Genomic DNA, 25,908 nt, shown 5'->3' on the forward strand with positions numbered 1-25,908 from the left:
TACTTTGCCACTGCTGTTTCTCAGGGGAAGGCCTCCTCACACTCCCCACTGCTACAGTGTGGGCTCCCTCCCACGGGAGACAGTCCCTCACGAAATTCTGGGCTGCAGCATGAACTGCTCCAGCATGGGGCCTCCCACGAGGGCAGCTCCTCACACCCTGTCCCAGCATGGGTCATCCACCGGAACCCTTCAGGGACAGACTGCTCCAGTCTGGATCTGTCACAGGATCACAAGTGCTGACAGCAAACCTGCTCTGGAATGGGCTCCCCTCTTCTCACAGGCTCCCAGGTCCTGTCAGGAACTTTCTCCAGGGTGAGTTTCCCGTGGAGTGACCGCCTCCTTCAGGCATCCACTTGCTCCTCTGTGGGCTCCTCCACGGGCTGCGAGTGGGTCTCTGCTCCCCACTGGCCTCCATGGGCTGCAGCGGCACAGCTGCCTCACCATGGGCTGCACCACAGGGCACAGGGGAGTCTTTCTTTCAGGGGCTAAGTACTCTCCTACCCCTCCTCCACTGACCTTGGTGTCTGCAGAGATCTTTTCATGTTCTCACTCCCTGTTGCTACTGCAGTTTAGCAACTACCCAGCAACTTCTTGGTATTCTCAAATATTTTACTCACAGAGGTGTTACCTCAGTCACTAATTGGCCAGGCCTGGGTCAGGTGCAGATCCATCTTAAAATTGACTGTCATTGGCCCTGTCAGCTACAGGGGAAGCTTCTAGGAGCACTTTGTTTAAAGAAGCCACCGCTCTAGCCCACCCCGCTACCAAAAACCTGGCCCAGGCCAAACCTTATCTAAGTGGACTTGCTTTAGGGCAGAGAGGCTGGACTAGATGATCTCTAGAGGTCCCTTCCAACCCCTCCCATTCCATAATTCTGTGGTTCTGTTTCTTGATTTGGTCTTGAACTTTTCTTTATGATCTTACCTAAAGAATGTCTGATTTTATGTCCTCTGTAACACAAACAGTGGAATTTCACTAATTATTGTCTCAAATTTGCAACTTATATTTCAGTTAGTACACATTTTGTTAGAAACACATTCTTCCCAGTCTCAAACCATTAACCACTGTGGTAAGAATGCCTTTGGCAAGGTTTTCAAGGACTTCCACTCATACAATCAGAAAAATTTCATATTCTTGCTAGTTCAGATTTATCTAACTTCAGCTTCCAGGTGAATAGTGTTCTGTCATCATCCTGAAAAAATTCTATATGTACTGCAGTTTAAAGATAAATTACTAGAATGATCATCTGGTTCCATGACCAGTATTATTCAACAAACATTAAATATAGTTTGAAAGATAAAGAGTATAGAATGCCCATCTGTATAAAATCATGTCTTCAGAAATCACAACTGTAACCAAAAGGACAAGTTACTTACATTGAAATTGAATCCAAGTTTTTCATTGCTTTTTCCTACTAAAAATCTGCTGTAAATTTGGTATGAGATAATACAAAGTGAGGTCACAGTTTAAAAGAACAACAAAACCCAAACCAAAGAAAGCCAAATCCTATTCAACTAGCTTTTATTTTATTATTCTAAATAAGAACACTGTAGGTAATACTAGTTGTACAAAGAAGACAGTGGAGACCTCTTGCATTGAAGCTTCTTTAACTAATTTTTTTTTATCATGTTTGGGTTATTTTTAATATTTGTGGGCCCTGAGGAATGTGCAAAAGTGGTTTGTAACTGGATGCTTAATCTTGTTCAACGCAGGCTCATGATAAAATACCAATTAAGAAGGTGACTCGTCAACAGATTAGGCAGTCCTGCTGTGACAATAATAATGGAGGCAGGAATGGACATTGTGGTAGCTAACTGCTTCTGTTGCTAGTTTTGACATTTCACCTGTCCTTTTTGAAAGCCTTTAGAATAATGGACTAAAACAAATGCATAGTGTGTTCCTTTTAACTATTCTAGTTGTCCCCCACTAATCCCTGCTTGTTTACAGGTTTTCATAGATTTTCATTTATCTATTGCTGGAATGATTTTTTTAAAAAAGTGTGCTAACTTGAGAACTCACTGAGTTTCAGAACAAAGTGCCAATAGGCTGAGTGAGGCACCATATTTTGTATCAAATACTCGAGATTAACAGTTTGCTCATATGGGATTCATATTCAGGCACATAAAATTCAATATCCTAATTTGCTTTTCTAGTGATCAAAAACTTGATAGGCTATAACAGCTTATTTAATTTACTACACAGAACTCTGAAGATCATAAAAAGGTAGCTTTGTTTAAGAAGAATACCAGAAAAAAAAATCTTGTTTTGCTATTTATTTTCAAAAAATAATATTAACACTAAAAGCATTATTAGAGAAATTATGCATGTTTTTGTTTAAGTAAAAAGGTACACTTTTAATAAACTGTGTATTCAGCACTTCTGTTTTCAAAACCTGTGAGACTCCGTTATCGAAACAGTTATTTTTGTACTGTATATTTTGTTACAGACAATATTTGTCAGATAACCTATACTAGTGTCCAGAATACAAAGAAAAAACAGGTTTAGCAAATTAGCTCCTTGAATTACTATACCCAGTTGGAAACACTTTTGTATAGTGAATTTTATGTTGAATTCCTAGGCCTATTATTTCCTCAGTTGTCCATAGTTCATCACGTTAAGAATCTGTCAATAACAAATATAGGAGTCATACACGATTTTAAAGAATACTAATCCCTCTTCGATTCTCTCTACAATTACAGCTGTATAATCAAAATTTCCATCTCTTAACTTGCCTCTATATCTTTCAGACTTGAGTAAAATTAACTGGAAGTGAAATAAAGATTTTTCTTCAAAATCTATCATACTCTCTTTTGGTACTTGAAGTATTTGAAGATTTCCCTGCAGGGGCTTGGTTTAAATTAATATTTAGACTGCTAAGGAAAGTTGTGTGTAATCATAAAAGCAGTGATGACAGAACATTGTTTTCCAGAGTTGTCTAATAATAGGACTGGCTCATTTCCAACCTACTAGAGATTCTGTATTAACTATTGCTTCCAGGGAATTAAAATTATTCAGGATTCTTTATTATGTTGTTGAAATGCAACAAAACAGTAGGAGTGCTGAAAAATTAATAATAAGTGATTCTGGCATATGCTTTCTCCTCCCTAATTTTGTGATCAAATATTGTGCATTCTGCTATCACTTAGAGTTTCTTTCTGTATGATAAGGCTATTTAGACCCACTCTTAAATTCACCCATGAATTTGGCTCATCAATTTTTAATACTCATGTTTATGTGCCTCATTTGTCTCCACCCTTCTCTGGTATTCTTGGAGTAACTTCAGCATAGTAGAAGTGTTGATTGGGAAGGACTGCTGGAGGTCATCTAGTCCAACCTCTTGCTCAACACAGGGCAATCAACAAGAGTAGTCAGACATGACTGTGTTAGCTGATCTATCTAAAACTCCAAGAAGCAAGATTTTACAGCCTCTTTGGGAGCCGTGTTCTGTGGCTGCCCTGCGTTAGCACAAGGTATTGCCAAATATCTAGTGTCAACCTTCAAGACATGGCTTGCTGTATCACACCAGCCCCCACTGGGAAAAGTTTGTCAATGTTGTCTTTCTGATTACTCTTTGGATAGTTGTAGGCAGCCATTGGATGACTCAACCCTTTAGCCACCACTTAACCAGAGTAAAGGAGATCCCTCAACCTGTTGTCATAGATGATGTGATTGAATTCTTTCCAGTTTCCTCATGTCCTCCTTGACCTTTAGGCCCCACAAAATATTTTAGATAAGGCCTAACTGTTGCCAAGTAGATGAAGCAAATCACTGCCCTTAGTTTGCTTTCCAGCCTCCTTCTAATGCATATAATCCTGTGTTTGGTTTGTGTTGTTTCTAGTGAGAATACACTGGTGCCTTGTATTCAACACCTTGCTGGTCATAGCCCCAGGCTTGGTGTTGGGAAGGGTTGGTGCTTAGTTTGCAGCCTAGGCAATTATAATTTTACTGAAGCAAAAAGTCACACTTCACCTCAGAGCAATTTAGGAGTTTCTATTGACCCAGTCATCCATGACTTGGCACTCTAATGTTATCTACTGTACCCACTTCCCCCAGTTTAGTATAAAGAACAAATGTTCTAAATGTGCTTTCTATCTCCTCTTGTTCAGATTGTTTAGGAAGCTGTTGAACAACAGAATGTTCTCCCCAAAACTACGAGGTGTTACTATTGTCTTACTGCTGTCACAAGCCTCTGAATAAAAAGAGGATTTTCATCCTTCAGAATTTCTATTCATCATAGTCTTACTTGCTGACAAAGTGGCTGTCCATTACTGAGTTCAAGTATCTGGGTTTTCTACAGTGAATCTGACATTTTCAGTGCTCCTTGTATATTTCAAAGAATAATCCAATACTGTTCTTCATTCGTTATTTTTTACAGAATGAAATTTTACAGAAGCAGGCTGGCAATATACAGTACAGTAGATCCATTTATGACTTTAGAGTAGAGATTGCCTTCTGCACTAGGTTGAGGGTTGCTTGAGTTAGAGCTGACCTATTCTTGTGTCTTTTTCTATATTCTTTCACCTTTTCTACTAAGCAGAAGATGACAGTCTTTCTGCTAGGGGAGACTGTAAAGGGCAAAGTGCATATGCCTTTTTATGATTTCATACCATGAATTATTATATCTTGATTTCTTAACAAGAAATCAGGTGAAGGACTTCAGCACTGAAAGAAGTATTTAGAGATTCTATTGGTAAAAATTGCTGTCTATTGGGTGAAAATACCTATCATTCTACTTTAAAAACTGAAAATATTTCTCTTAATTTTAATATCCATGACTTCTAACTCATGAAGGTGCTTTTTAGTCATATCTGTTCATTTTACAGAACTTAATCCTCCAAAGTCTACAAGGAAATACCATTAGGATGCATCTTGTTGGCATCTTATTTTTTACACCTACACTGAGGCTTACAAGATCAATTCTCACCTTGTCATACTCTACTGAAGAATAAAACTACTGTAACTTGAATCTTACTGTGGAAATTAATACTTTCATAGTTGTCCTGGCAAGAATTACCTAGCCAGCAGTGGACACTGAGAAATGCTGACAACAGAATTATTGTATTGTCATTAGACACTAGATTTTTATAGTATTTGAAGTTATTCTAGTATTTAAACAATCTTTACAATCCTCAAATTATCTCCATCTCAGTTCAGAGGTTTTATTATAAGCCTCAGATTCCAAAAGTCTACTCTATTTGTCCTTAGGAGACAAGTGAGAAACCATATTTAACAAGCTGCTACAGACCAGACATCTCAAACACCTCACAGAATCACAGAATCTTAAGGGCTGGAAGGGGCCTCTAAAGATCATCTCCTCCAACATCCCTGCCACAGCAGGGCCTCGTAGAGTAGGTCACACAGGAACTCATCCAGTTGAGTTTTGAATGTGTCCAGAGAAGGAAACTCCACAACTCATCTGGGCAGCCTGTTCCATTGTTCGATCAGCGTCACACTGAAGAATTTTTTCCTTATGTTTCTTTGGAACCTCTTAAGTTCCAACTTGTACCTGTTGCTCCTTGTCCTGTCATTGGACATCACTGAGAAGAGCCTGGCTCCATCCTCCTGACACCTGCCCTTTACATATTAGTAAATGTTAATGAGATCACTCCTCAGTCTCCTCCAGGCTGAAGAGCACCAGCTCCCTCAGCCTTTCATCATAAGGGAGATACTCCACTCCACCATCTTTGTGGCCCTGTGCTGAACTTTCTCCAGCAGCTCCCCATCCTTGTTGAACTGATGGGCTCAGAACTGGACACAATATTCCAAATGTGGTCTCATGAGGATAGAGTGGAGTGGAGTGGAGTGGAGTGGAGTGGAGAGTGGAGTGGAGTGGAGTGGAGTGGAGTGGAGTGGAGTGGAGTGGAGTGGAGTGGAGTGGAGGACCTCTTGACCTACTAACCACAGCCCTTCTTGGCCACTAGGGCACATTGCTGGTTCATGGTTATCCTGCTGCCTGCCAGGACCCCCAGGTCCATTTCCCCTACACTACTCTCTAAGAGTTCATTTCCCAACCTGTACTGGTACCTGGGGTAATTCTTTCTCAGATGCAAGACTCTACACTTGCCTTTACTGAATTTCATTAGATTTCTCCTTGCCCAACCCTCCAGCCTGTCCAGGTGTCATTGAATGGCAGCAGAGCCTTCTCCTGTATGAGCCACTCCCCCTAGTTTAGTCTTCATACACTATCAGTAGACAAGATGTGGTCTTTTTGTATTAGGTTAATACCTAAACTGTATATATTAAGCTTTTTTTCTAGGAAGTTGACTGCCTACTTTGCTATATTAAGAAAAATATTTCAGAGGGTAAGAGACTGTAAGATTCTGATTTTAATCTATTTTTAATCTGGTTTTCTTGAATTCACAAAGAGGACAAATTCATTATGTACTGATCCTTCTGTTCAGGTATTGCTTACTTAAGATAATTTTGAAGTCTGTAGTAAATTCTTCCTACTAATTTTGTTTGATTAGTAAAATTAATTTCCAAATAAATCGCTCATCTTTTGGAGAAGTTCAGAAGTTATACACTTGTTTTTTGTTAAAGCATAATTCTTTCGGTTCTTTCATCTGAGCTCTTACAAGCAGTCATTGACCATATAGACATTGGCTACACTTCTAAATTACTTATATGCAGCTATGAGGAAGAGCTAAAATTTAGTTTCAAATAATTAGGTGCCAAAACACAAATACTATTAATGCTGTGTTGACAAAGCAAGCTATAAGAAAGATGAGATTTTATGTTTTAGACTAACAGTTCCTGAAGGCTGTATTCCAGTGTGTTTCCATTTTTTTTTCTCCAGCTTTAAGTGTTTAGATCCACTCTCTCTGCTTCCATGTCCTGGAAGTAGCTTTTTTTATGTCTTGTAAAAACTCTTGTCCTGCAAAAGTCTTCATGTCTTTTCCTGATGTGTTTTAAAATATCCTTCCACTCTTACTGCAATAGAAAGAGTACTGACTCAAAAGTGGGAATCGCATTGAATCACTCCAGAAAATAAAGAAAAAATGCCATATGAGTTCTGTGGCAGTGGCATTTTTAAAGGTAGTTACTCTCTTGATATAATTTGGAAAATCTCATCCATGATACATAAAGAAACAAACTTCAGAAAAGAAAGGTTGTTAAAATGAATAATTTACAGCCAAATGGAAAAGTAAGGTGCAAAATTGATAACTGATTATGGTTAGTGGAGGATGGATGTAACAGGCTATATCCTCTCTATTGGAATTGTATTCAGTGTAAATGAGAATAAAAGGGAAAAGGCCAAGAGGCATCCACTCCTGTCACACATTATTGCATCCTACTGTTTGTTAGAGAATTGTGCAAATACTAACCGCTTTATTATTTTTTAGTAAGTAATAAGTAATAAGTAAAGGCAAATATTAATTTTGAAATTTGTGTACTTAGAATTATAGATGTATTTATACTCATATAATATAATAAATTTATTAAAATTGATAATTTTTAGTATCAGTGGATTGGATACATCTGATTATTGCCTCTCACATCCTTTGAGTAAGAGAGGTAATGCAGAAATTACATGAAACTTGTTTGTGTAATTCTTCATCCATCCTTACATTTGAAAACTGTGGGTTTTTTCAACTAATATTTTTTTTCTTACAAGCCAGTGAAGGTTGAAAGCTTCTGATTCAAATTCTGATTCCGATTGATCTTCTACTTATGATGTATTATATAGAAACAAAAGAGCTATAGAAATTATTGTCTGAAAAGCAATTTGCTTATTCAATGCATTTTAAAACATAGTTTGAAACATATTATATAGGAGTAAAAATAGGAAGAAAATTTCTTTAACAGTACTAATGATGCTACCACCAAGTTTCAAAGGTTGAAAGTAAATAAAGTATAGAATGACATTTTTAACAGTATATAAGATAAATGAATTTGCAGTTATGTGTATGTATATATATATTAGTACTATTTAGCCAAAGAGATTTTTCTATCTTGTGTATATATATATATGTATATATACACATAACTATTACTAGGGATTCAAAGGGATTTCCAGCCTTCCATATAGTTCAAAAGTGTTTGGTCTTTTTCAGGACATTTCTGGACAATCCTGACAAACATTTTCCTCAAGATTTTTCAAAAGTCTTTTATCATCCATTACACTGGTTATTTTGCATGCCATCATCCTGTTCTTCCTTACTGAAGTAAGTATCAGAAATCGATTGCTGTAAATGAATCACTAGATAGTCAATATTAATAAAATAGTGTTAGAACATTTTAAAAAAAATAACATATCTGGAAAAGGTCTAACTAATACTCTGAATTCTTTTAAAATAAATTTTTTAAATATTCATTTCAGATTTTCCTAAGCTAAACTTTAAAAGCCTATAAAGAAAGGTCATGCTGAAAGCAGTGCACTATGTAGCTTTTTTCTAGTCTATTAATTAGGTTCGATATTTGAATTATCTGTAAGATTTCCTTACCTTAATTAATAAGTATGTAGCTCTTGACAATAATTTAGTTCTGCACAGTTGCTGTTTAAGAAAGACTTATAATTAAAGGAGAGATAAAGAATGTATGCTTTTGTTTATGATTGCTGGTTAAAAAAAAGTTTTGATATACAAATAACTCATTGAAAAATATACTGCTTGATCGTAGTTGATTTTTTGGGGAGATTACTGCTGATTAGAAGCAAAAGCTTAATTTCTTTTTCTGTGTCATTGCATATAATGACAAGTTACATATGAGACATATGCTACCAGCTGTGCTGTCATTCCCTTTCTAATTTTGAACCTGAAGCACTCCCACACCAGTGTAGATCTTCTCCTAACCCCTTCACCTCCTCCTCCTCTTCAAAAGTTATTTCCTGAGAGATTTACACTCTCCCTTTTCATGATAAGCTCCTCTTGTGCATTGTTATTGTGTTTTGTGAGAAAGCATTTTTATATCTTGGAGGAACATGTTACCATATGAGTAGTGACCTATGGTGACCTATTGATGACTAATGTACTGTGGATTTACTACTTCTTACCTTGTACACATAGTATGTTGTACCTTGTATATCACGGTATCTTCCCTATGATTTTGCCCCATGCTACACAAAACATGTCAATGTCTCTCCATAGCCTTCAGTCCTAACTACATGTTAGCAGTACTGTCATTCCCTGGTGTCTCTGATACCTACTGAACCAGAGGCAATAAATACTGTAACTGAGTCAAAGCTGTGTGTTTGGCTGACCAGAATGCCAACCATGTGTTTTTACCTCTTAGTCAAGCTTCAAGGAAATTTGTCAGTGGCTTTATAACTTACGTGTGGGTGGAGAGAAAGGAGAGGAGAAGAGGAAATGATTGTGTGATCTCTAGAGAAATGCAGCTCTAAGAAGATGTAATGTACCTGTGTGAGGATGGCCCATAATACTATATGTATTAATATGACACATATTAAAATATTGCAGAAAACTATTTTTTTAGAGCATCCTTATTTTTTCTTGAATTGTACTGTGTTTTTATTTCTTACATCTAAGAAAAATATATATTCACTGTCATAATAAAATCAGAAGCATAGACTGTTCTGTGCCCCCCAGCTGTGGCTACCTCATTTTTAACTGGAGACTCTAATCTGGTTTGACTGTGCCTATTAAGTATTTCCTCTTCCTAAGTTTGATGTTTCAGGAAAAAGTTTTGCTATTTCCTGAAATTATTTGGTTTACAATTTTAGTATTTAACCAGATTTACTGCATTATTTTTCATACCTAAAAATGGCTACTGTCTATTTTTTTTATCTGACTTCATCTTTGTCAATGTTGTTAACATAAATTAGCATTAATGCTTATTTGCCTTATGAAATCTTTAACTTGACATTTTAGAGCGAGGCATTTTTTTCTATTTTGGATACTAACCAAAATTACATAGTTGGTTATCAAAGTAAATACTTACTGATAATTTATATTACAGTTCATTTAGTGGTATTTGTGATTTGTTCTTTGCTTCATTTGGGATTTACGGTCACACCGTTTGCAATCAGAGCTCTGGGTGTTTAACTGTACAAAACTGAACATTTGTATGTGTGATATTTATATGTACTTCACCTTTTATCACTTTTTATGAGGCTAGTCTTATTTTCACTAGTACTGAGCTAGGAGGATGGGAGAACATATGCCTCTCCATATGCACGTTACAAAACTTCTCAGTGCATTTATTGGTGCTAGCTTCATGGCTGTAGGGAATGTCTGCTATATTTTATTTTTCCTCCAAGTGAGTCACATCATTGTACATTTCAATTTGCAAGAGACTTAAAGAGCCAAGAACTAGTGTATATTACAACACAATAACTCCCCATCTGGTCAATGACAGAAAGGTTTTATTTTAACTCAGATATTCTAAGAATTTATTTCTGAAGTCTTTTAAAATTTTATCCTTCATAAATCTAATTGACCAGACTTGTTCCTTTTCTTATGGTTTGAAGACAATGACTGACCTTATTAGACAAGATGATTTGGCATTCAAGGAAGGAAAAAAAAGAAATTGGCCCATATATTTTAGCTAAATTAGTGGCTCAACCACAGCACTAATTCTAGTGTGAATATGGTAATTGTTTTAATTTAACCTTTAATCACTAACTACTAATTAGTTCTGAACATGCATTAGAGTTTATATAGATATAAGTAATATTGAACATACAGAAATAAAGATAATCCTATTATGAATGCAAAGGCCTAATGCATTAAGTTTGAACACATTATGTGCTTTAAATACAAAAAAGTATTTTGACTCCAAGTTCTATCAAGATTTAAATGTGTATATGTGTATGTGTATATATTTTAGATAAATACTATTAGAATCCAGTATGTGCTTGTATGCAAATATATAGCTGAGCCAGAGCTACAATACCAATCATTACATGTAACATACCAAGTGAAAATCACAAAAGCTGTACATAAGTTTTCATGGCACATACATTGCTTATCAACTCACAGGTACTTGCTTTACTGTTAAAATCCCAAAGGCTAAAAGTGTATTAAACCCTCCTTTACTAAAATTACCATTACAGTGTTAACTGTGAAGTTTTGACATAAATGTGTGTGATGTAAAATTTCTACTGGGAAATGGGTTTATGGAAGTGTGGTTTAACATAACAGAGAATTTCCCTCTGTTAGAACAGCCATTTGAACCCATTCTAGTTATGTTTCTGTGCATGCAAAGTATATAAATGCTTCTCTAGAGGAAAATGTAGCTCCTGATGAAGAAGGCTTTAACTGGTGCTGAAGGTGGTGTGTGTACCGGCAGATAATGTGTCAATGCATATGCAGTTTTTACTGTAGTGCATGTAAAATTTATGTGCATGAAAGTTTACATATGTAATGCATAAACTCACAGTGTTAGCAACTACTATTGTGTAAACTTGTAGCCAAAACAAATAAATACAATGGCTAAACATCAATTGAAATTTAATTTTAAAACCTTCAAAATAATAAAAAATCAAACTTTCCAAGGTAAAAATTACCCACAACCCATTTTTGAAAGCTTCTTTTGAAAATGTTTAGAAAATATTAAATACCATGAGTGATAGACACCAACATTTTTTATTTGTTTGATTTGTTTTTTTTATTTAGTTGCTCCAGTGTGAGTGGAATGGTTGGGTTTTGGTCATTGGCTCAGTTCAGAGGAAGCTCTGGAATATTTTTGTTTGGAAACCTAAACTTCAAATAGAAAGCAAATGTAAATCTCCATAAAAGCTAATTAAATTGTACTTCTGGCATGTTTACTTACTTCTCCCTGCTGGCAAAGCTATTACCCAACCAGTCTAATATTTCAGGTGGATTTTTTCATGACCTGTAAGAATTGGTCAAACTAATGTGAAATCTTGCAGCCCCTTTGAGCATTGTCTGTGTTTTTTAATTAAGAGCTTTATGTACTTCATGAAGGACACTCAAGAATTCTTACTAAACAATGAATGTAATAGTGAATAATAGCCTTAAATATATTCAAGCACCAAAAAGAATTTCTTTTTTTTTGCCTGGTATAACAAGACAAACATGGTTCCATGAAAGCAATAAGTGAGGTTGCTTTGTATCAGTTATAACTTTGGCAGACTACCAAATGTTAATTTGCTTTTAGCTAGTTGAGATTAAATGTAATTCCTTCCCTGAGCTGCCTTAAAGTAAGCAAGCATGAAAGCGTTTTTAGAGTAATCTGGGAGGAATTGACATTTAAGAGAGATAGCATTACATATGCACTTTAAGGATATTAATTTCATAGATAAGTTAACTACATTATTCTCTCTTTATCTTACATTTTGAAAGGAGTTCATCAGCCAGAGAAATGACAGACCAGGGTCAGCTGAAACTGCTCTTAGCCCAACCTTACTGCAATTTGAACTTGCTTTTGGAAACATTGTTATGTCATGATTGTCTGTTAGTGAAGATTTTACTGAGAAGTTCGAGTAAGTATTTGTATTGTCATTTCTTATATAAGTGAGAAACACAAATTCATTTTTAGCTATTTAAGTACTGAAGGAAGGCTGTCAACCATTTTTTCATAGTCATTCAGCTATCAGTGGGACACTTCTTGAATGGGTAAAAAGAAAGAAAAAAATCATTGCCTTTTTAATGAGAGTGTTTTACAGTCAAAGTATTCATCATTTCAAAGCAGACTACAATTTAATAAAATAGGATGCTGTCATAAATGCAAAGTACTTAAAAAGAATTTGAACTTAACGGAGCTTTTATACCATGACTACTTTACACAGATTTTTAAAAGTATGGATTAGTAGTCTGAAAGATCACTTCCAAAATTATGTTTCAACAATGAAAAGCTTCTTAGAGATTTTAAGTTATTATATGTTTGTCACTGTAGGCATTCTACAAGTATATTTGTATGCATCCTTATGTTAATACTATCATTAATGCCATTATGAAAGCAGAACAAATGAAAGAATGGCTCTACAAAGTTTTCATTCTATGAACATTGTGTTTTAAACAACAAACTATCACATCCTTCCTTTTAATAGCTTTCGTATCAAATTATCAGATTGGTGAAAAGCTAATGGTATAAACACCTGTTTGACATAATTTTGCACTGAAGTCTCATAGTCCATCTTTCTTTAGCAAAAGAATTCTCCCTATTCATCAAAAAGAAAAACCAAAGCCTTAGGTCTCATAATATTTGATATCATTTAGTTCTGCCATTCTGAAGTAGTCTAATGTTTGTCAGGGGTACAACATTGCATCCACTTCTGTCTTGTCTCTTACTGAGAGGTGCAATGCATCCATTTCTTATTCAATTACCTGTTGTCTTTTGCAAAGACTGACAAATGTTTGATCAGGATCATACTCTTATCCTAGCTGCTTAAATTAGCACAGTTAATAAGTGACAGAATGTATTAATCTGTTGATGGACCAGCCTCTTGAGCTTTAGGGAAATACATACTACTTTGAATTTGAAAATGTGCTATTTATATAGATTTTGAATCATAGAACGAATCAGAATCATAGAATGGTAGGGGTTGGAAGGGATCTTCTTGGCCTTCTTGGCCATGAGGGCAAATTACTGGCTCGTGGTTAGTTTATTATCAATCAGGACTCCCAGGTCTTTCTCTGTAGAGCTGCTCTTCAGCAGTTCGACCCCCAGCCTGTACTGGTGCATGGGGTTGTTCCTTCCCAGATGCAGGACTCTGCACTTGTCCTTGTTGAACCTCATGAGGTCCCTCTCTGCCCAACTCTCAAGCCGGTCGAGATCCCACCGAATGGCAGCACAGCCTTCTGGGGAATCTGCCAGTCCTCCCAGTTTGGTGTCATCAGGGAACTTGCTGAGGGTACACTGTCCCCTCATCCAGGTCATTGATGAAGATGTTGAACAAGACTGGCCCCAGAACTGATCCCTGTGGAACTCCACTGGCCACAGGCCTCCAACTCGACTCTGTGCCATTGATCACCACCCTCTGGGCTCTGTCATTCAGCCAGCTCTCCATCCACCTCACTGTCCACTCATCCAAGCCACACTGCCTGAGCTTTCTGATGAGGATGTTATGGGAGACGGTATCAAAAGCCTTGCTGAAGTCAAGGTAGATGCCATCTGCTGCTCTCCCCTCATCTAGCCAGCCGGTTATGCACTCATAGAAGGCTATCAGGTTGGTCAAACAGGATTTCCGCTTGGTGAAGCCATGTTGACTCCCCCTGATAACTATCTTATCCTTCATATGTTCAGTGATAACATTCAGGATGAGTTGTTCCATCACCTTTCCAGGGATGGAGGTGAGGCTGACCGGCCTGTAGTTTCCCGGGTCGTCCATCCTGCCCTTTTTGAAGACTGGCATGACATTGGCCTTTCTCCAGTCCTCAGGCACTTCACCTGTCCTCCATGATTATTCAAAAATGATGGAGAGAGGCTTAGCAATCACATCAGCCAACTCCCTCAGCACTCTAGGATGTATCCCATCAGGACCCATTGACTTATGAGCTTTATTAATATAATTACAATATTGGTATTGTAAGCAACAAATATTGGTACCATTATGGAATAATATTTCAAGTTAGGTAAAGGTGAACCGTGTGATCAGCCATATCTTCTAAATTAATTTCAAAAAGCTTAATTTTCTAGTGATAAAATGATTGCATTCTTTATTCCTTCTGCTATACAGCAGCTTTCGAATACCTTATAAGCTACATTTTTTTTCTTATGTGAGCTGTTATGTATTGATACAAAGAAAGTTGGACTAATAAGCTGTACCCAAATACAAGCAATGACAGTTTTCAATTCTTATTCTGTAAGATAAAGGGCTTACAGAATTATGTACTTATAAATAGCAAAATTTTGTAATATTATGCATGAAAACAGATAAAAAGCTAAGTCTACTTTAGTTTTTTAGTGATTTGCCCTAATGATAACAAAACTTTTTCTGAATAGTGAGAAGTACATTTGACTTTATTTTACACTGTCTTTCCTTCTCCCATTAAATAAAGAGGTGCTTATATGTAGATGTATCTCAGTAATGATAACTTTTTTTTTTTGCATGATAACAAAAGCCTGTGGTATTTATAGTAGGCATCACATAAACATTTAATCTGAGGAATTTCTCTTGTTTGAGGAGCGTTGGGTTAGGGATCTGCTAGTCAAGCTGGACACTTGCAAATATATGAGTCCTGTTGGAATGCAACCCTGACTGCTGAGGTTACATCCAGCTGGCTGATGTTATTGCTAAGCCACTCTCTTTCATTTTTAAACAATCACGGACCACAGTTGAGGTACTTGAGAACTGGAGGAAAGACAATGTTACTACAGTCTTCAAAAGACAACAAGGAAGACCCAGGGGATTTAGGGCCAGTCAGCTTCACCTTCATCCCTGGAAAGGTCATGGAACATCTCATCCTAAATGTCATCTCTAATCACATGAAAGAAGAGAGTCCACATCTGGTGGACTCTACATGCATTCACCAAGGGGAAATACTTGACCAACCTGATAGTCTTCTATGATGCCTGTCTGGGTAGATGATAGTAGAACAACAGAAGTCATCTACCTTGACTTCAGCAAGGCTTTTGGCACCGTCTCCCATCATATCCTGATAAGAAAGCCCAGGGAGTGTGTGTTGGATGAGTGAAGGGTAGATGGATCAAGAAACGACTGATTGACAGAACTCAGAGGGTAGTGATCAATGGTGCTGAGTCAAGTTGGAGGCCTATGGCCAGTGGGGTCCACAGGGGTTAGTTCTGTGGCCAGTCTTATTCAATATATTCATCAATGACCTAGATGAGGGGACAGAGTGTACCCTCAGCAAGTTCACTGATGGCACCAAAGTGGTAGAAATGGCTGATTCACCATTGTCTGTGATTCAGCACTGGCTGTGTTGCCATTCATCAAGATCTGGACATGCTGGAGAGCTGAGCAGAGAGGAACCTTATGAGGTTCAACAAGGGCAAGTGCAGATTCCTATACCTGGGGAGGAACAACCACATGCACCAGGACAGGCTGGGGATAACATGATGGAGAGCAACTCTGTGGAACAGAGAGAAAGCAGCTTCTGTGCCTTTGTGGCCAAGAAGACCAGTGGTATCTTGATGTGCATCAAGAAGATTATGGCCAGCAGGCCAAGGGCAGTTACCCCCCACTCCCCACCTCTACTCTTCCCTGGTAAGGACACACATGGAGTACTATATCCAGTTCTAGGCTCCCAAGTTCAAGAGAGACAAAGAACTGCTGGAGAGACTCCAGAGCAGTGCTACCAAGATGATGAGGGGACTGGAACGTTTCTTGAAAAAGCAAGGAAAGGCTGGGAGACCTGGAGGTGTTTAGCCTGGCATAGACAGGGGGACCCTATCGATGCTTATAAATACCTAAAGGGCAGGTGTAGATAGAATGGGGCCAGTCTTTTTTCTGTTGTCCCTAGTGACAGGACAAGGGTTAATGGACACAAGCTGGAACACAGGAAGTTCCACTGGAATGGGAGGAGAAACTTCTTTGCTGTGAGGGTGATGGAGTTCTGGCACAGGCTGCCCAGAGAAGGTGTGGAGTCTCTTTCTCTGGAAGTTTCCAAATCCGCCTGGACACGTTCCTGTGCAACTAGATCAAGGAGAACCTGCTTTAGCAGGAGGTTGGACTGGATGATCTCTAGAGGTCTCTTCCAACCTCCACCATTCTGTGATTCTGTTATTCTGTGATTCTGTAATTTAACTGCACTCCACTTGTTATTACATGATTATACCATGGTGAGAGTCATAAATAATGTATATTCCCTGTTATAGCAGGGAGTGCTTTTGGGATTGGCAAAGTTGCCTCTGTAGAAAAAGTACTGTTTAAGAAGAGATGGCAGCACCAAGTTAACGATTTACAAGAAAAAAAGTGATGTATTCCTTTAAAAAAACACCAAGCCCTTATTCATTACAATGAATACATGAGACTCCAGTTGTTACAGAAATTTCATTTCATTTTCTACACAGAGCTTTAAACTGAATACTGGCACATGGAGATAAACTGGAAAAAAACTGTTCTCATGGGAGGACAGGGCCTTTGGCAGTTTCACCTAATGTTTTTGTCTTGCACAATGTGTATTTCAGAGACTAATGGAAGATGATATTGTGTAGCCTCTACAGTTAAACCTAAGTGTTTTCCAATCCCCATTAAAACTTTGAAATAAGAACTGATAGTAACATTTACAAATCTGTGATAAGTATAAAGCTGCAAGTCTGAAATTTGACTCCAAAAAATGTGAATTGCTTCAAAAAGACATTATTTACTTCGCACACATAAGCAGGGTGGGGAAGGGGAATTTCCACTAAAAACTACATAGTGCAGTTTCAGCCAACTCCCCAGACATTAATAGATATGAAGAGTTTTCTAAGACTGCTTTTATAAACTAATTTCTGGCAAGATAAATAAGTTTAGAATGTATTTGTAGAATGAATTTTTTTCTTTTCCCCCACTCCAATTATTTGCCACTTCTGAAGCAGCTCTTTAACTACCACAATGTATAATATGGCGTTTTAAGGTGAATTTTAAGCACTAATTAAATATTAATTAAAATAATTAATTTTTAGACATCTAAAGGTAAGTAACAATGATTTTTTTTTTTTTTAGATTACTCCAAAAGAACAGTGAAAGGTGGTAACTTTATCAACTGTTCTCACTTAGGAATCAGAGTGAACTTTTAGTCACAGCAGTGAGTTATTACCACAGAAAATGCACATTCTTTAAATAAATTACTACCTCCATTAAAATCCTGGCATTGGCTAAATCTGTGTAATAATTTAAAACTTTTATTTCAAATTCTTGAAGGTCATTATTTTCATACTTCCTTGTAATAACTCCTACTGTGTAATAATCCTGAGGCACAGTCTACCAGGCAACTGGAAAAAATAGCTACTGTACTAGTCTCATGATTCAACCACAGAAAATTTTAGGATAATACAGTCTTGCAGATTGTCTGACAATCCTTGAGGATTAATCTGAAACACTGTCCTCATTAGGAGTGTGGAAGTGTCTTTGACAAGTTTGTGTGCTTGTGCAGAGATAGCTCTCTCCAGTAGATATTTGTGAATTGTCCAGGATAAGGCTTATAAGTAAAAGCTCCAGAACACCTTAGCTTCTTCATGACAGCAAACTGTGTCATGGTAGCCAAAAAACAAAAGATTAGAAAATTATTCCTAAAATGGCATCTACTCAAAATATTCATTTGACCAGTAAACTTATTGGACACTGGACCTGCATAACCAATGTGGTAAAATGATAGAAGGTTTACTGACTTTATGTAATTCTAGCTGGAAAATCAAGAGAAAAGAGACGTTCATCAGATAATCTGATCCTTTGTATGATTTTCCAGTGATAAGCCAAAGAAAACAGCAAGCAGAATTTATGGAGTTTCTTAAATACTAAATAGAAGTTTCCATTTGGACTGTAATAAGAGCCCTTTTGAGAATAATATACCTTCTCTTGACAAAGGGTGAAGACAGCAATACATCTGTGATGATAGTCTCTGAGGCACATGGTCATACGGATAGCTGGTCATAAACCTAGTCACTTCTGGTACGAACTTCTTGCTACAGTAGAGCTCTAGACCCAATACATTTTAAGAAAGTAACCCGTTCACTATTGATCCAAATACATGGGGTAGTACAAAGAAGGTAATGTGGCCACAGGACTAAATTCATCAAATTTTGGCTACCAGAATGCCATTATTTCAGGATACTCTTCCATAAAATCAGTGTTGGAGATATTCTGATAGTATTTTTTTTTCCCATTTGACATATGTAAGATAGATTTTACAGAAGCCATTAACCAGAGATTGATTAATAGAAGCTCTTTCTCGGTTGAAAAGAAAATGTTTAGGGAGAAAAACCTCTAAAGGGAGTTGAACAAGAGTAACATACTATGGGATTGGTGACACATAAATATATAGATACAGAAGTAGTTTGCTGATATATTAACAGTTTATGGGCAGATGCCAATTTTTTTTTAAGTCTTTGTCTTCTATTGAGGTTTTCACAATCACAAATTTAGGATTCGTTTGATTCATGGGTAATAGCTTATTATATTAATAAGCTATTATTTGTGTCTTACTGAATTGAAATGGATAAGGTTAAGATCTACATTTCGTTCAGGATAGATATGATCTAAAATTTCTTTTTCGAATTAAAAACTAAAATGATAGACTTTCTTCCAAAATGAAATAACATTCAAAGTTACAATAGATTCTAGCTGTCAAGACTGACTAGAGAGTGACTGCATTCAAGAGCAGTATCTCTATGAGAGACAAGTAAAATGATCTACCAGAACAGATACAGAAAAAGAATAGAACAACAGCCAATGACAGAAGAAGCACTGAGAATACAGTGCAGAGAAGCAAGTAGTGCAGAATGTCTGCTGAAAGATTTGGTTCTATAAACAAATAAAATGTATCTTTTCTCCATTCTTTACATCTGCATCAGCTGCTGGGATTTAAACTATAAAGAAAGCAGAAGTTTTATACTTCTTCAAATAAAAGAACTTTATCAGAAATAACTTGTTCCATCTTCAGTTTCTCTTCCTAAATGAAAAAGCATGTATAAATTTGAATTTTGACTAGCTCTTTTGGTCAAAAAAGACAGCATAACTATTTGTCTTGTCTTGTAAGGATTCACTGGGGAAGGAGAACTCTAGAGTCAATAACAGAAGATTTTATAAACTCAGTAAGATTCATTTTGTGGCTAAACGATAAGAGCTGGATGGGTGTGATAATGTCAGCAAGTTATGGGGAGGTATTTACATCAGCAAGAAAGAAATGTGGATAAATTACACTTGTTAGTCTGTCTCTCTGAAGGTATGTGTTTAAAATACATGGTACTATCCCAAGAGGTTGAGTGTATTATTTTGTCACAGGCAGAATGATTCATTGTGACAGGGCATAGGTGTTATTCACTAGATCTGTAATTTTACTAATATATTTATTAAAAAATATATTATTTTCATATATTTACTATATTTTAATATATTTTGGCATCCTGTATACATGTAGAAGATTATGCTATGGGGAAATAACAAATAGCACATTCTCTTTACCTGAGATAACTATATAGCTATATTTATGTGTTTTATGTATGGATGTAAGTCCTGCTAAAATAAAAAAGAAGTATCTCCTTTGAGCTACCTATAGGAGCTTTAGATGCCCTTTAGATAAGCTTTTGGTACACAAATGCAGCCAGTGGGAAAAAGACAAATACATAGAGCGAAACATCAGTGGGCTATAAGTATGATGTCTATCATATAAATACTGTTCTTATGTGGTGACTAACAGGAAGGCTGCACTGGAGTTCAAACTAAGATGAATATTTAATGTTATGACAGATGAGCTAATAAACATTAAAGAAAAATTCTAAGCAAGAAAAATCTCTCTAATTCATAATATTTAACCAGCAATACTGAACTAGCTGAACCTTTCAACCAACTAACATAATTCTCTAAGGTCCTTTCCAACCCAAAATACTCTATGATGCAGGCCAGTTTATCAGTGAGAAAACTCATTTCAGTCTGAGCTTTGAGGGGTCAGATATTCTTACAAAAAGACATCATTTGCTTCAGAGTAAAACATGAAAAAGCTGATGAAAGCTTTCGTATCTTGTTATGTTTACCCTCAGAAAGATTTCCCAGTGGATTCCTGAAGATCTTTGCTTAAAAGCACAAGAATGATATTATACTTGTTATAAGAAGTTGTAGGTATAACACCCTTACAAAAGTCTTTCATACTTTTTCCCATTTATCTAATTTTATTGGTAGCAGCAAGTTGATTAGAAAAGTAATTAATAAGTTGATAAGCTTTCCATGCAGTATGATCATTAAGCATATTTAGACTTGATTTCAAGTCATAGCTGCTTTAAACAAAGCAACCTTCCATCATGTTCTGTAAAGATAGTTCACAAAGTTTACATATCAGCAAACTCTTCTCTAGAATTTGGTTAAATTAATTTTTAAAAAGACCAACTTATAGTAATATAATTAAAGTTCAATTCAAATTTTCATCACACAGCTTGAATACCTCTGGCTTTTCCTTTTTGGACTGCTTTTTCTGCTTTCTTGATTCTTTCTTTGTCATACTTGTATTAGATGACATATTGCTGGTTTGAATGAATTAGTGAAATCAGTTTGATTCTTCACTCAGAAGCATCTGGCAATGGAAAACGTCTCAGGAAAATCTGCCAGCTCACTCAACTCATAGGAAAAAAAATTCTTGTTGCTGATTAGTCTCTTACCTTAAGAAAAAAAACCTCACTGCTTGTTGGCTATGAAATCACTGCTCTTCTTGTTCAACTTTCTACATCCTTTGGGCCATTTCTATTGAGATGACACACTACCTAGACTGAATGGTTTACAATAATGTGAGAATTAGATTGTAGGAATTCAGAGGAGAGTAAAATGAGATTTTATTAATGTTACAAGATTCTCAAGTCATTGCTGCTAGGTGGAAAGCAGCAATTTTCCACTGTGGTAGATTTTGAAGGCTGTTTGAAATACTAGAACAACACAGCCTATAAATTTAGTCTCTCCCATCTTTCTCCCATACAGATTGTTAAATATAAGGACAGTCAAACTGAAACTACATTTTAAAGTATAATTTTATCTAAATCAGATTTACAGAAACCTTCAGGTTTGCAAAATAGAAATTTAAATGAAAAGTGTTTAATTGGTGCTGTCTCTGGTCACTTGTTATGATTGTTAACATCTAAAGCACATTCCATTTCTGAATGGAAAGCTGATGTCTTTGACATTAGAAAGAGTCAAAGCCATTGAGATGCATTGGTTCAAAGAGGTTAAAACACATCATCTTTTAGCTGGGAGAGTGCTTTTTAATCATTATGAAAAGTGTTTACAGATACATGTAATATTAGCTCTTACCACTCAACTGTACGAAAATCACTAGTTGTGCATAAAAACATTGGTATCTGCATCATAGCAGGTCTGAAATTTGGTTTTGCAGAACTGATTTCTCCTCAATTTCATCTTATAATGGAAAACAGTCAGCTGATTTTGTGGAGTATGCAGCTTCTACTTTACTGTGTTTTATATAACTAAATAGAGTTCTGTTATTTCCCGTAAATAATATATTTCTAAGAGGATTTACACAGTGATAACTTTTTGACTGCAATTCTACAGAAGTAGTACAATTTACTTCTGATTAATATTTAGTAAATAATCAAATTCCAATTATAGACTGAGTGCATCCTGAATTAAATAGGCATGTTCCATAGTTTGTAAGCATGATTGAGTCTTTTATTTAATGGCTGCATATAATTCAAGAAGATAGTCAAATGTCATTATGCAGTGGAAGATCAGATTGTAGTATCTGTAAGTATTATTATTGCTTAAAATATTATTCAGGTACAATTTGCTGTTTGTTTTGATTAATACTATCTATTACTGTGGTTTGGAATTATTTGGAAATTATTGCAATCATGTTTTTGTTTATTTTGAAGGAAATGAAGTATTAAATCATGCCGAACAAAGTTCTCTCTTAGAACAGATGAGTAACAAAGAGTCTACTTTGATTGAAAAAATCTTCACAGTATTGTCTTACTGCACTTTATCACCCAAATCTCTTGGCATTGCTTTTGAGACCTACATGGAAAAAGAGCAGTTGTGGAATTGCTTATACAATATGACAGGTATTTAATTTATTAATAAGTATTTGAAATCTGATGTTAAAACTTGTCAGTTTTCAGATACGTAGTGCATGTTATTTTTATCTTTATAAATCGGATGAAATGATGGTCGTTTACTTCAAAATTATAGTATAATTGAAGTGTTTTGAGCAATCAGATCATGGTAGAAATGGTGAAAATTATGAAGAAAGCAGAGGTTATGAAGCAGTGTGGTCAACCAGAGATCTGATTAAGTGTCTATCTTACCAGCAGAGTGGCTGCAGGTAGTTTCTGTCTTTGTCTGTGTGCATTTAATAGTTCCAGATCTTTGCCACAATTTAAAAGCAAGAAATAGTTAAAGGTCAGTGGAAAAAGAAAAGGACTCCTATTGAGGTAGACATGGCATATAGACTGCTGTCAACAGGCGAACATTTTCCATGGAGAGGAAGAGCCACCCTCTCAATTAGAGCAACTAATGCTGCCCCCAAGGAAAAGCAGTATTCAACCAGCAAAGAGAGGTGAGGTTTTGATGGGTGATTTTTCAAATGATGCAAATGAGCCCATAATGCAGGAAAGCTCAAAAAACCAAAAATGTCGAAAAACAAAACACCAGGAAAAAAAAAGGGAGAATGTGAAAGGGGAAATAGAATTATTAATATCACAAAATAGAAAACAACAGTAGTAAAAGTGCTTAGGCATTCCTTAGAGAAAAACAGGATTTCAAAAAGTAGAAGTCTAAGGTGTAAGATGAAGGAAAATTCAGAAATATTGCATGGAAGCTTCCAGAAATGCTATGCAGAGAAGTATGAAACTTAAATCAGCAAAAAGTACAGATAAGCAAAATTATGAGCAAAGGTCCTAATGTAGCAAAAGACATCTCTGACATGTATGCTGCCTGACAACTGAAGCTCCATGGCAATGGAGAAACTGCAATTCTCTGCAGTATTAAGAATGTGGAGAAGATTGATACTTGTTGTAACATCAATAACTGTATTTAGGATGATCTGTTTTCAACATGTAATCTCCAGTAACTTGCTGTGTCTCCAATGATGACTATTATTTGTATACATTTTTGTTTCCAAAGTATCTTTTTTCCTTTGCTGTTCTCTAGTATAACAGATATAAATAATATATGCAACTTAATAAATGCAACTTCATTAATATTATCAAGACAAGGAAGTAAAAATAATAGGTATATGTATTTACCTCATTGATGTCTAACAAGCAATTAAATGTTTTCCATATAATAAAGAATAAATCAGTCTACTCATATAAAATTTTTAGAAATATATTGATGGAGAAATGAAGAGGAAGGAAATAAATTCAATTGTGGTTTTTGTCACTACTGTATTAAGATGGTACAAGATGCTACATTGTTTTGCTTCTTATTTTTTCTTTAATTTCTAACAGACTGATAGATCTAAGTTGTTGTGAATCATAATGGTTTTACTTTTCTTTCCATAAGAATTCTGAAATACTTCTTTCTGAAACAGATTTACACAAATGACTACACTTACTGAATATTTAATAATTCTTCCTTCTGAAGTTTCCAGTTGTGGTGAGTTGGAGCCAGAGGTTATCAGATGCTTGAAACTGACTTTGATTAATTCAGTCAAGGGTATAGTGAAGCAGATAATTTCTTTGATGCATTCATGGGAGGCAACAGAAAACTATGGAATGTACCAGCACAGGCAAATAGTTCCTGAAAGTTTACTGAAAACTGTTCCAAAGGAATGGAATTACACTCCTCGAGAAATGAAGAGAAAAGAATCTGGGAAATGTGAGTGAAATTTGTACGTTTTAACATAAAAACAAGTTACCCCTTTAATGAGTTACTTATAAAAACTGAACAGTTATAATTCATGAGCACCGCAATTTGACAACAAACAAAACAATTTACAAGCATGCTGTGTTTTTCTGAAGTACTTAGTGTTAAAATTCAGTATGTCTTTATTGAGGTTTATACCTGTGTATGCACAAATAAGCTTTCTAAGATAATTGGTATTGTAGTACTGATAATAATAGTACTGAAAATGTTTTTAATATCTGGCAGTAGCAAGGTGGGATTCCAGGAGGAATAATGTCTATGGTCTTGTCTAAATGGCTATAAACAGTTCTTCCCTTAGTTATCATCTTTTCAGTCAGGACTGTTTAAATGTAAACACACGGTGTTGTCTGAAATGCTAACATCATCCCAAATTTACATCAAAGTGATGACTTACGTTTAATAGCACTGAAGGTTGTATGGAGTTTGCTTTTGCTTGATGTTTGAAACAGTTACTTAAGAAAGAGAAATAATATTTGTAATAGGAGCTGTTTGGAAGACAATTAAATATAAAGATGGATTCTGTTATTTACTTTCAGAGTTTCCAGTGCTAAAAGCTTCCATCATTTCAAAAGTCTTTTGAGGATATTTCACCATAAATTTATTCCCCCCCAAATATTACCTGATTATTTTCAATACAGTAGTAACTCTGTAGTGTATCCTGAAGTGAAGTTTTGAATGTCTAGATTGTGGATAACCCAGGGCATCAATCCATTGTTTCCAAGTACATTTTCTTCAGTACGTTGAGGCACGTTTGTGCAGCAGTGCACTCACTGCAATATCACTTTAATCTAGAACTTTAGTGGCTATTGTAGGCCATTGCTAAGCCTGAACTGATACGCAAGCTCAGAGGTAAGGAGGAGACTTAGTGACAACTTAAATTGGCTGTGTGACACCTAGAACTGATCAGGCTTTTTTATTTTTTAAAAAAGTTGAGAATACAGGTGCAGTGAGTTGAGAGTTTTCTTGGGTTTTTTTCCTGATGGGTTTTTTATAATTTTTACTTGGCTCTTGTGGATCACATTTTTGTTTTATTAGGGTTTTTTTAGGCATGTGTTGTGTTTTGAGGAGCATATTTTCTATAGTCACTTTTATAGGTACTATTTTATTATCCAGAATGTTTAAAATGCCGTGCTGTGTAGTGTTCCTGCTTAAATGAAAGTTGACAAACTGAAGTTTTGTAGGTTTGAATATTGAAATGGATTGATAGAAAATTAAAGATTATGAATGTATGTAATATCTTGAAACACTTAGCACAGTGAAGTTGAAAAAATATTACACTACAATTTTTTTACCATTCAGAATACATGGGTGTTGCCTTTTCCATTTACTCTGTAATAACTGTATATAGCAGGACTAATTTTTAATAGAATCACAGTCTGAACTGTAAATTTTCTAGTCTCTATGTTTTTAATTCCTGTTATTGTTTAGATTTTATGGGATTTCTGTAGAGGAAGCATAACAGAAGTCAAGCTACAGTGTTGAGCACTTAAGCTTTTTACCCATTTTCAATATAAAAGAAA

General features: G+C 35.9%; 1 protein-coding gene across 1 annotated transcript in view; it reads left to right on the forward strand.

Annotated features, from left to right (window-relative positions):
• Window positions 1-25,908, forward strand: part of KIAA0825 (KIAA0825 ortholog) — a 251,533-nt gene that overhangs the window by 95,256 nt on the left and 130,369 nt on the right. The window contains exons 13-16 of the mRNA XM_062018445.1: window positions 8,055-8,165; window positions 12,264-12,403; window positions 22,396-22,584; window positions 24,107-24,340. Coding sequence (XP_061874429.1) covers window positions 8,055-8,165; window positions 12,264-12,403; window positions 22,396-22,584; window positions 24,107-24,340 — 674 coding nt within the window. The remainder of the gene's footprint in view (window positions 1-8,054; window positions 8,166-12,263; window positions 12,404-22,395; window positions 22,585-24,106; window positions 24,341-25,908) is intronic.

The sequence above is a fragment of the Colius striatus genome, chromosome Z (genome assembly GCF_028858725.1).
Source record: "Colius striatus isolate bColStr4 chromosome Z, bColStr4.1.hap1, whole genome shotgun sequence".
Lineage (NCBI taxonomy): Eukaryota > Metazoa > Chordata > Aves > Coliiformes > Coliidae > Colius > Colius striatus.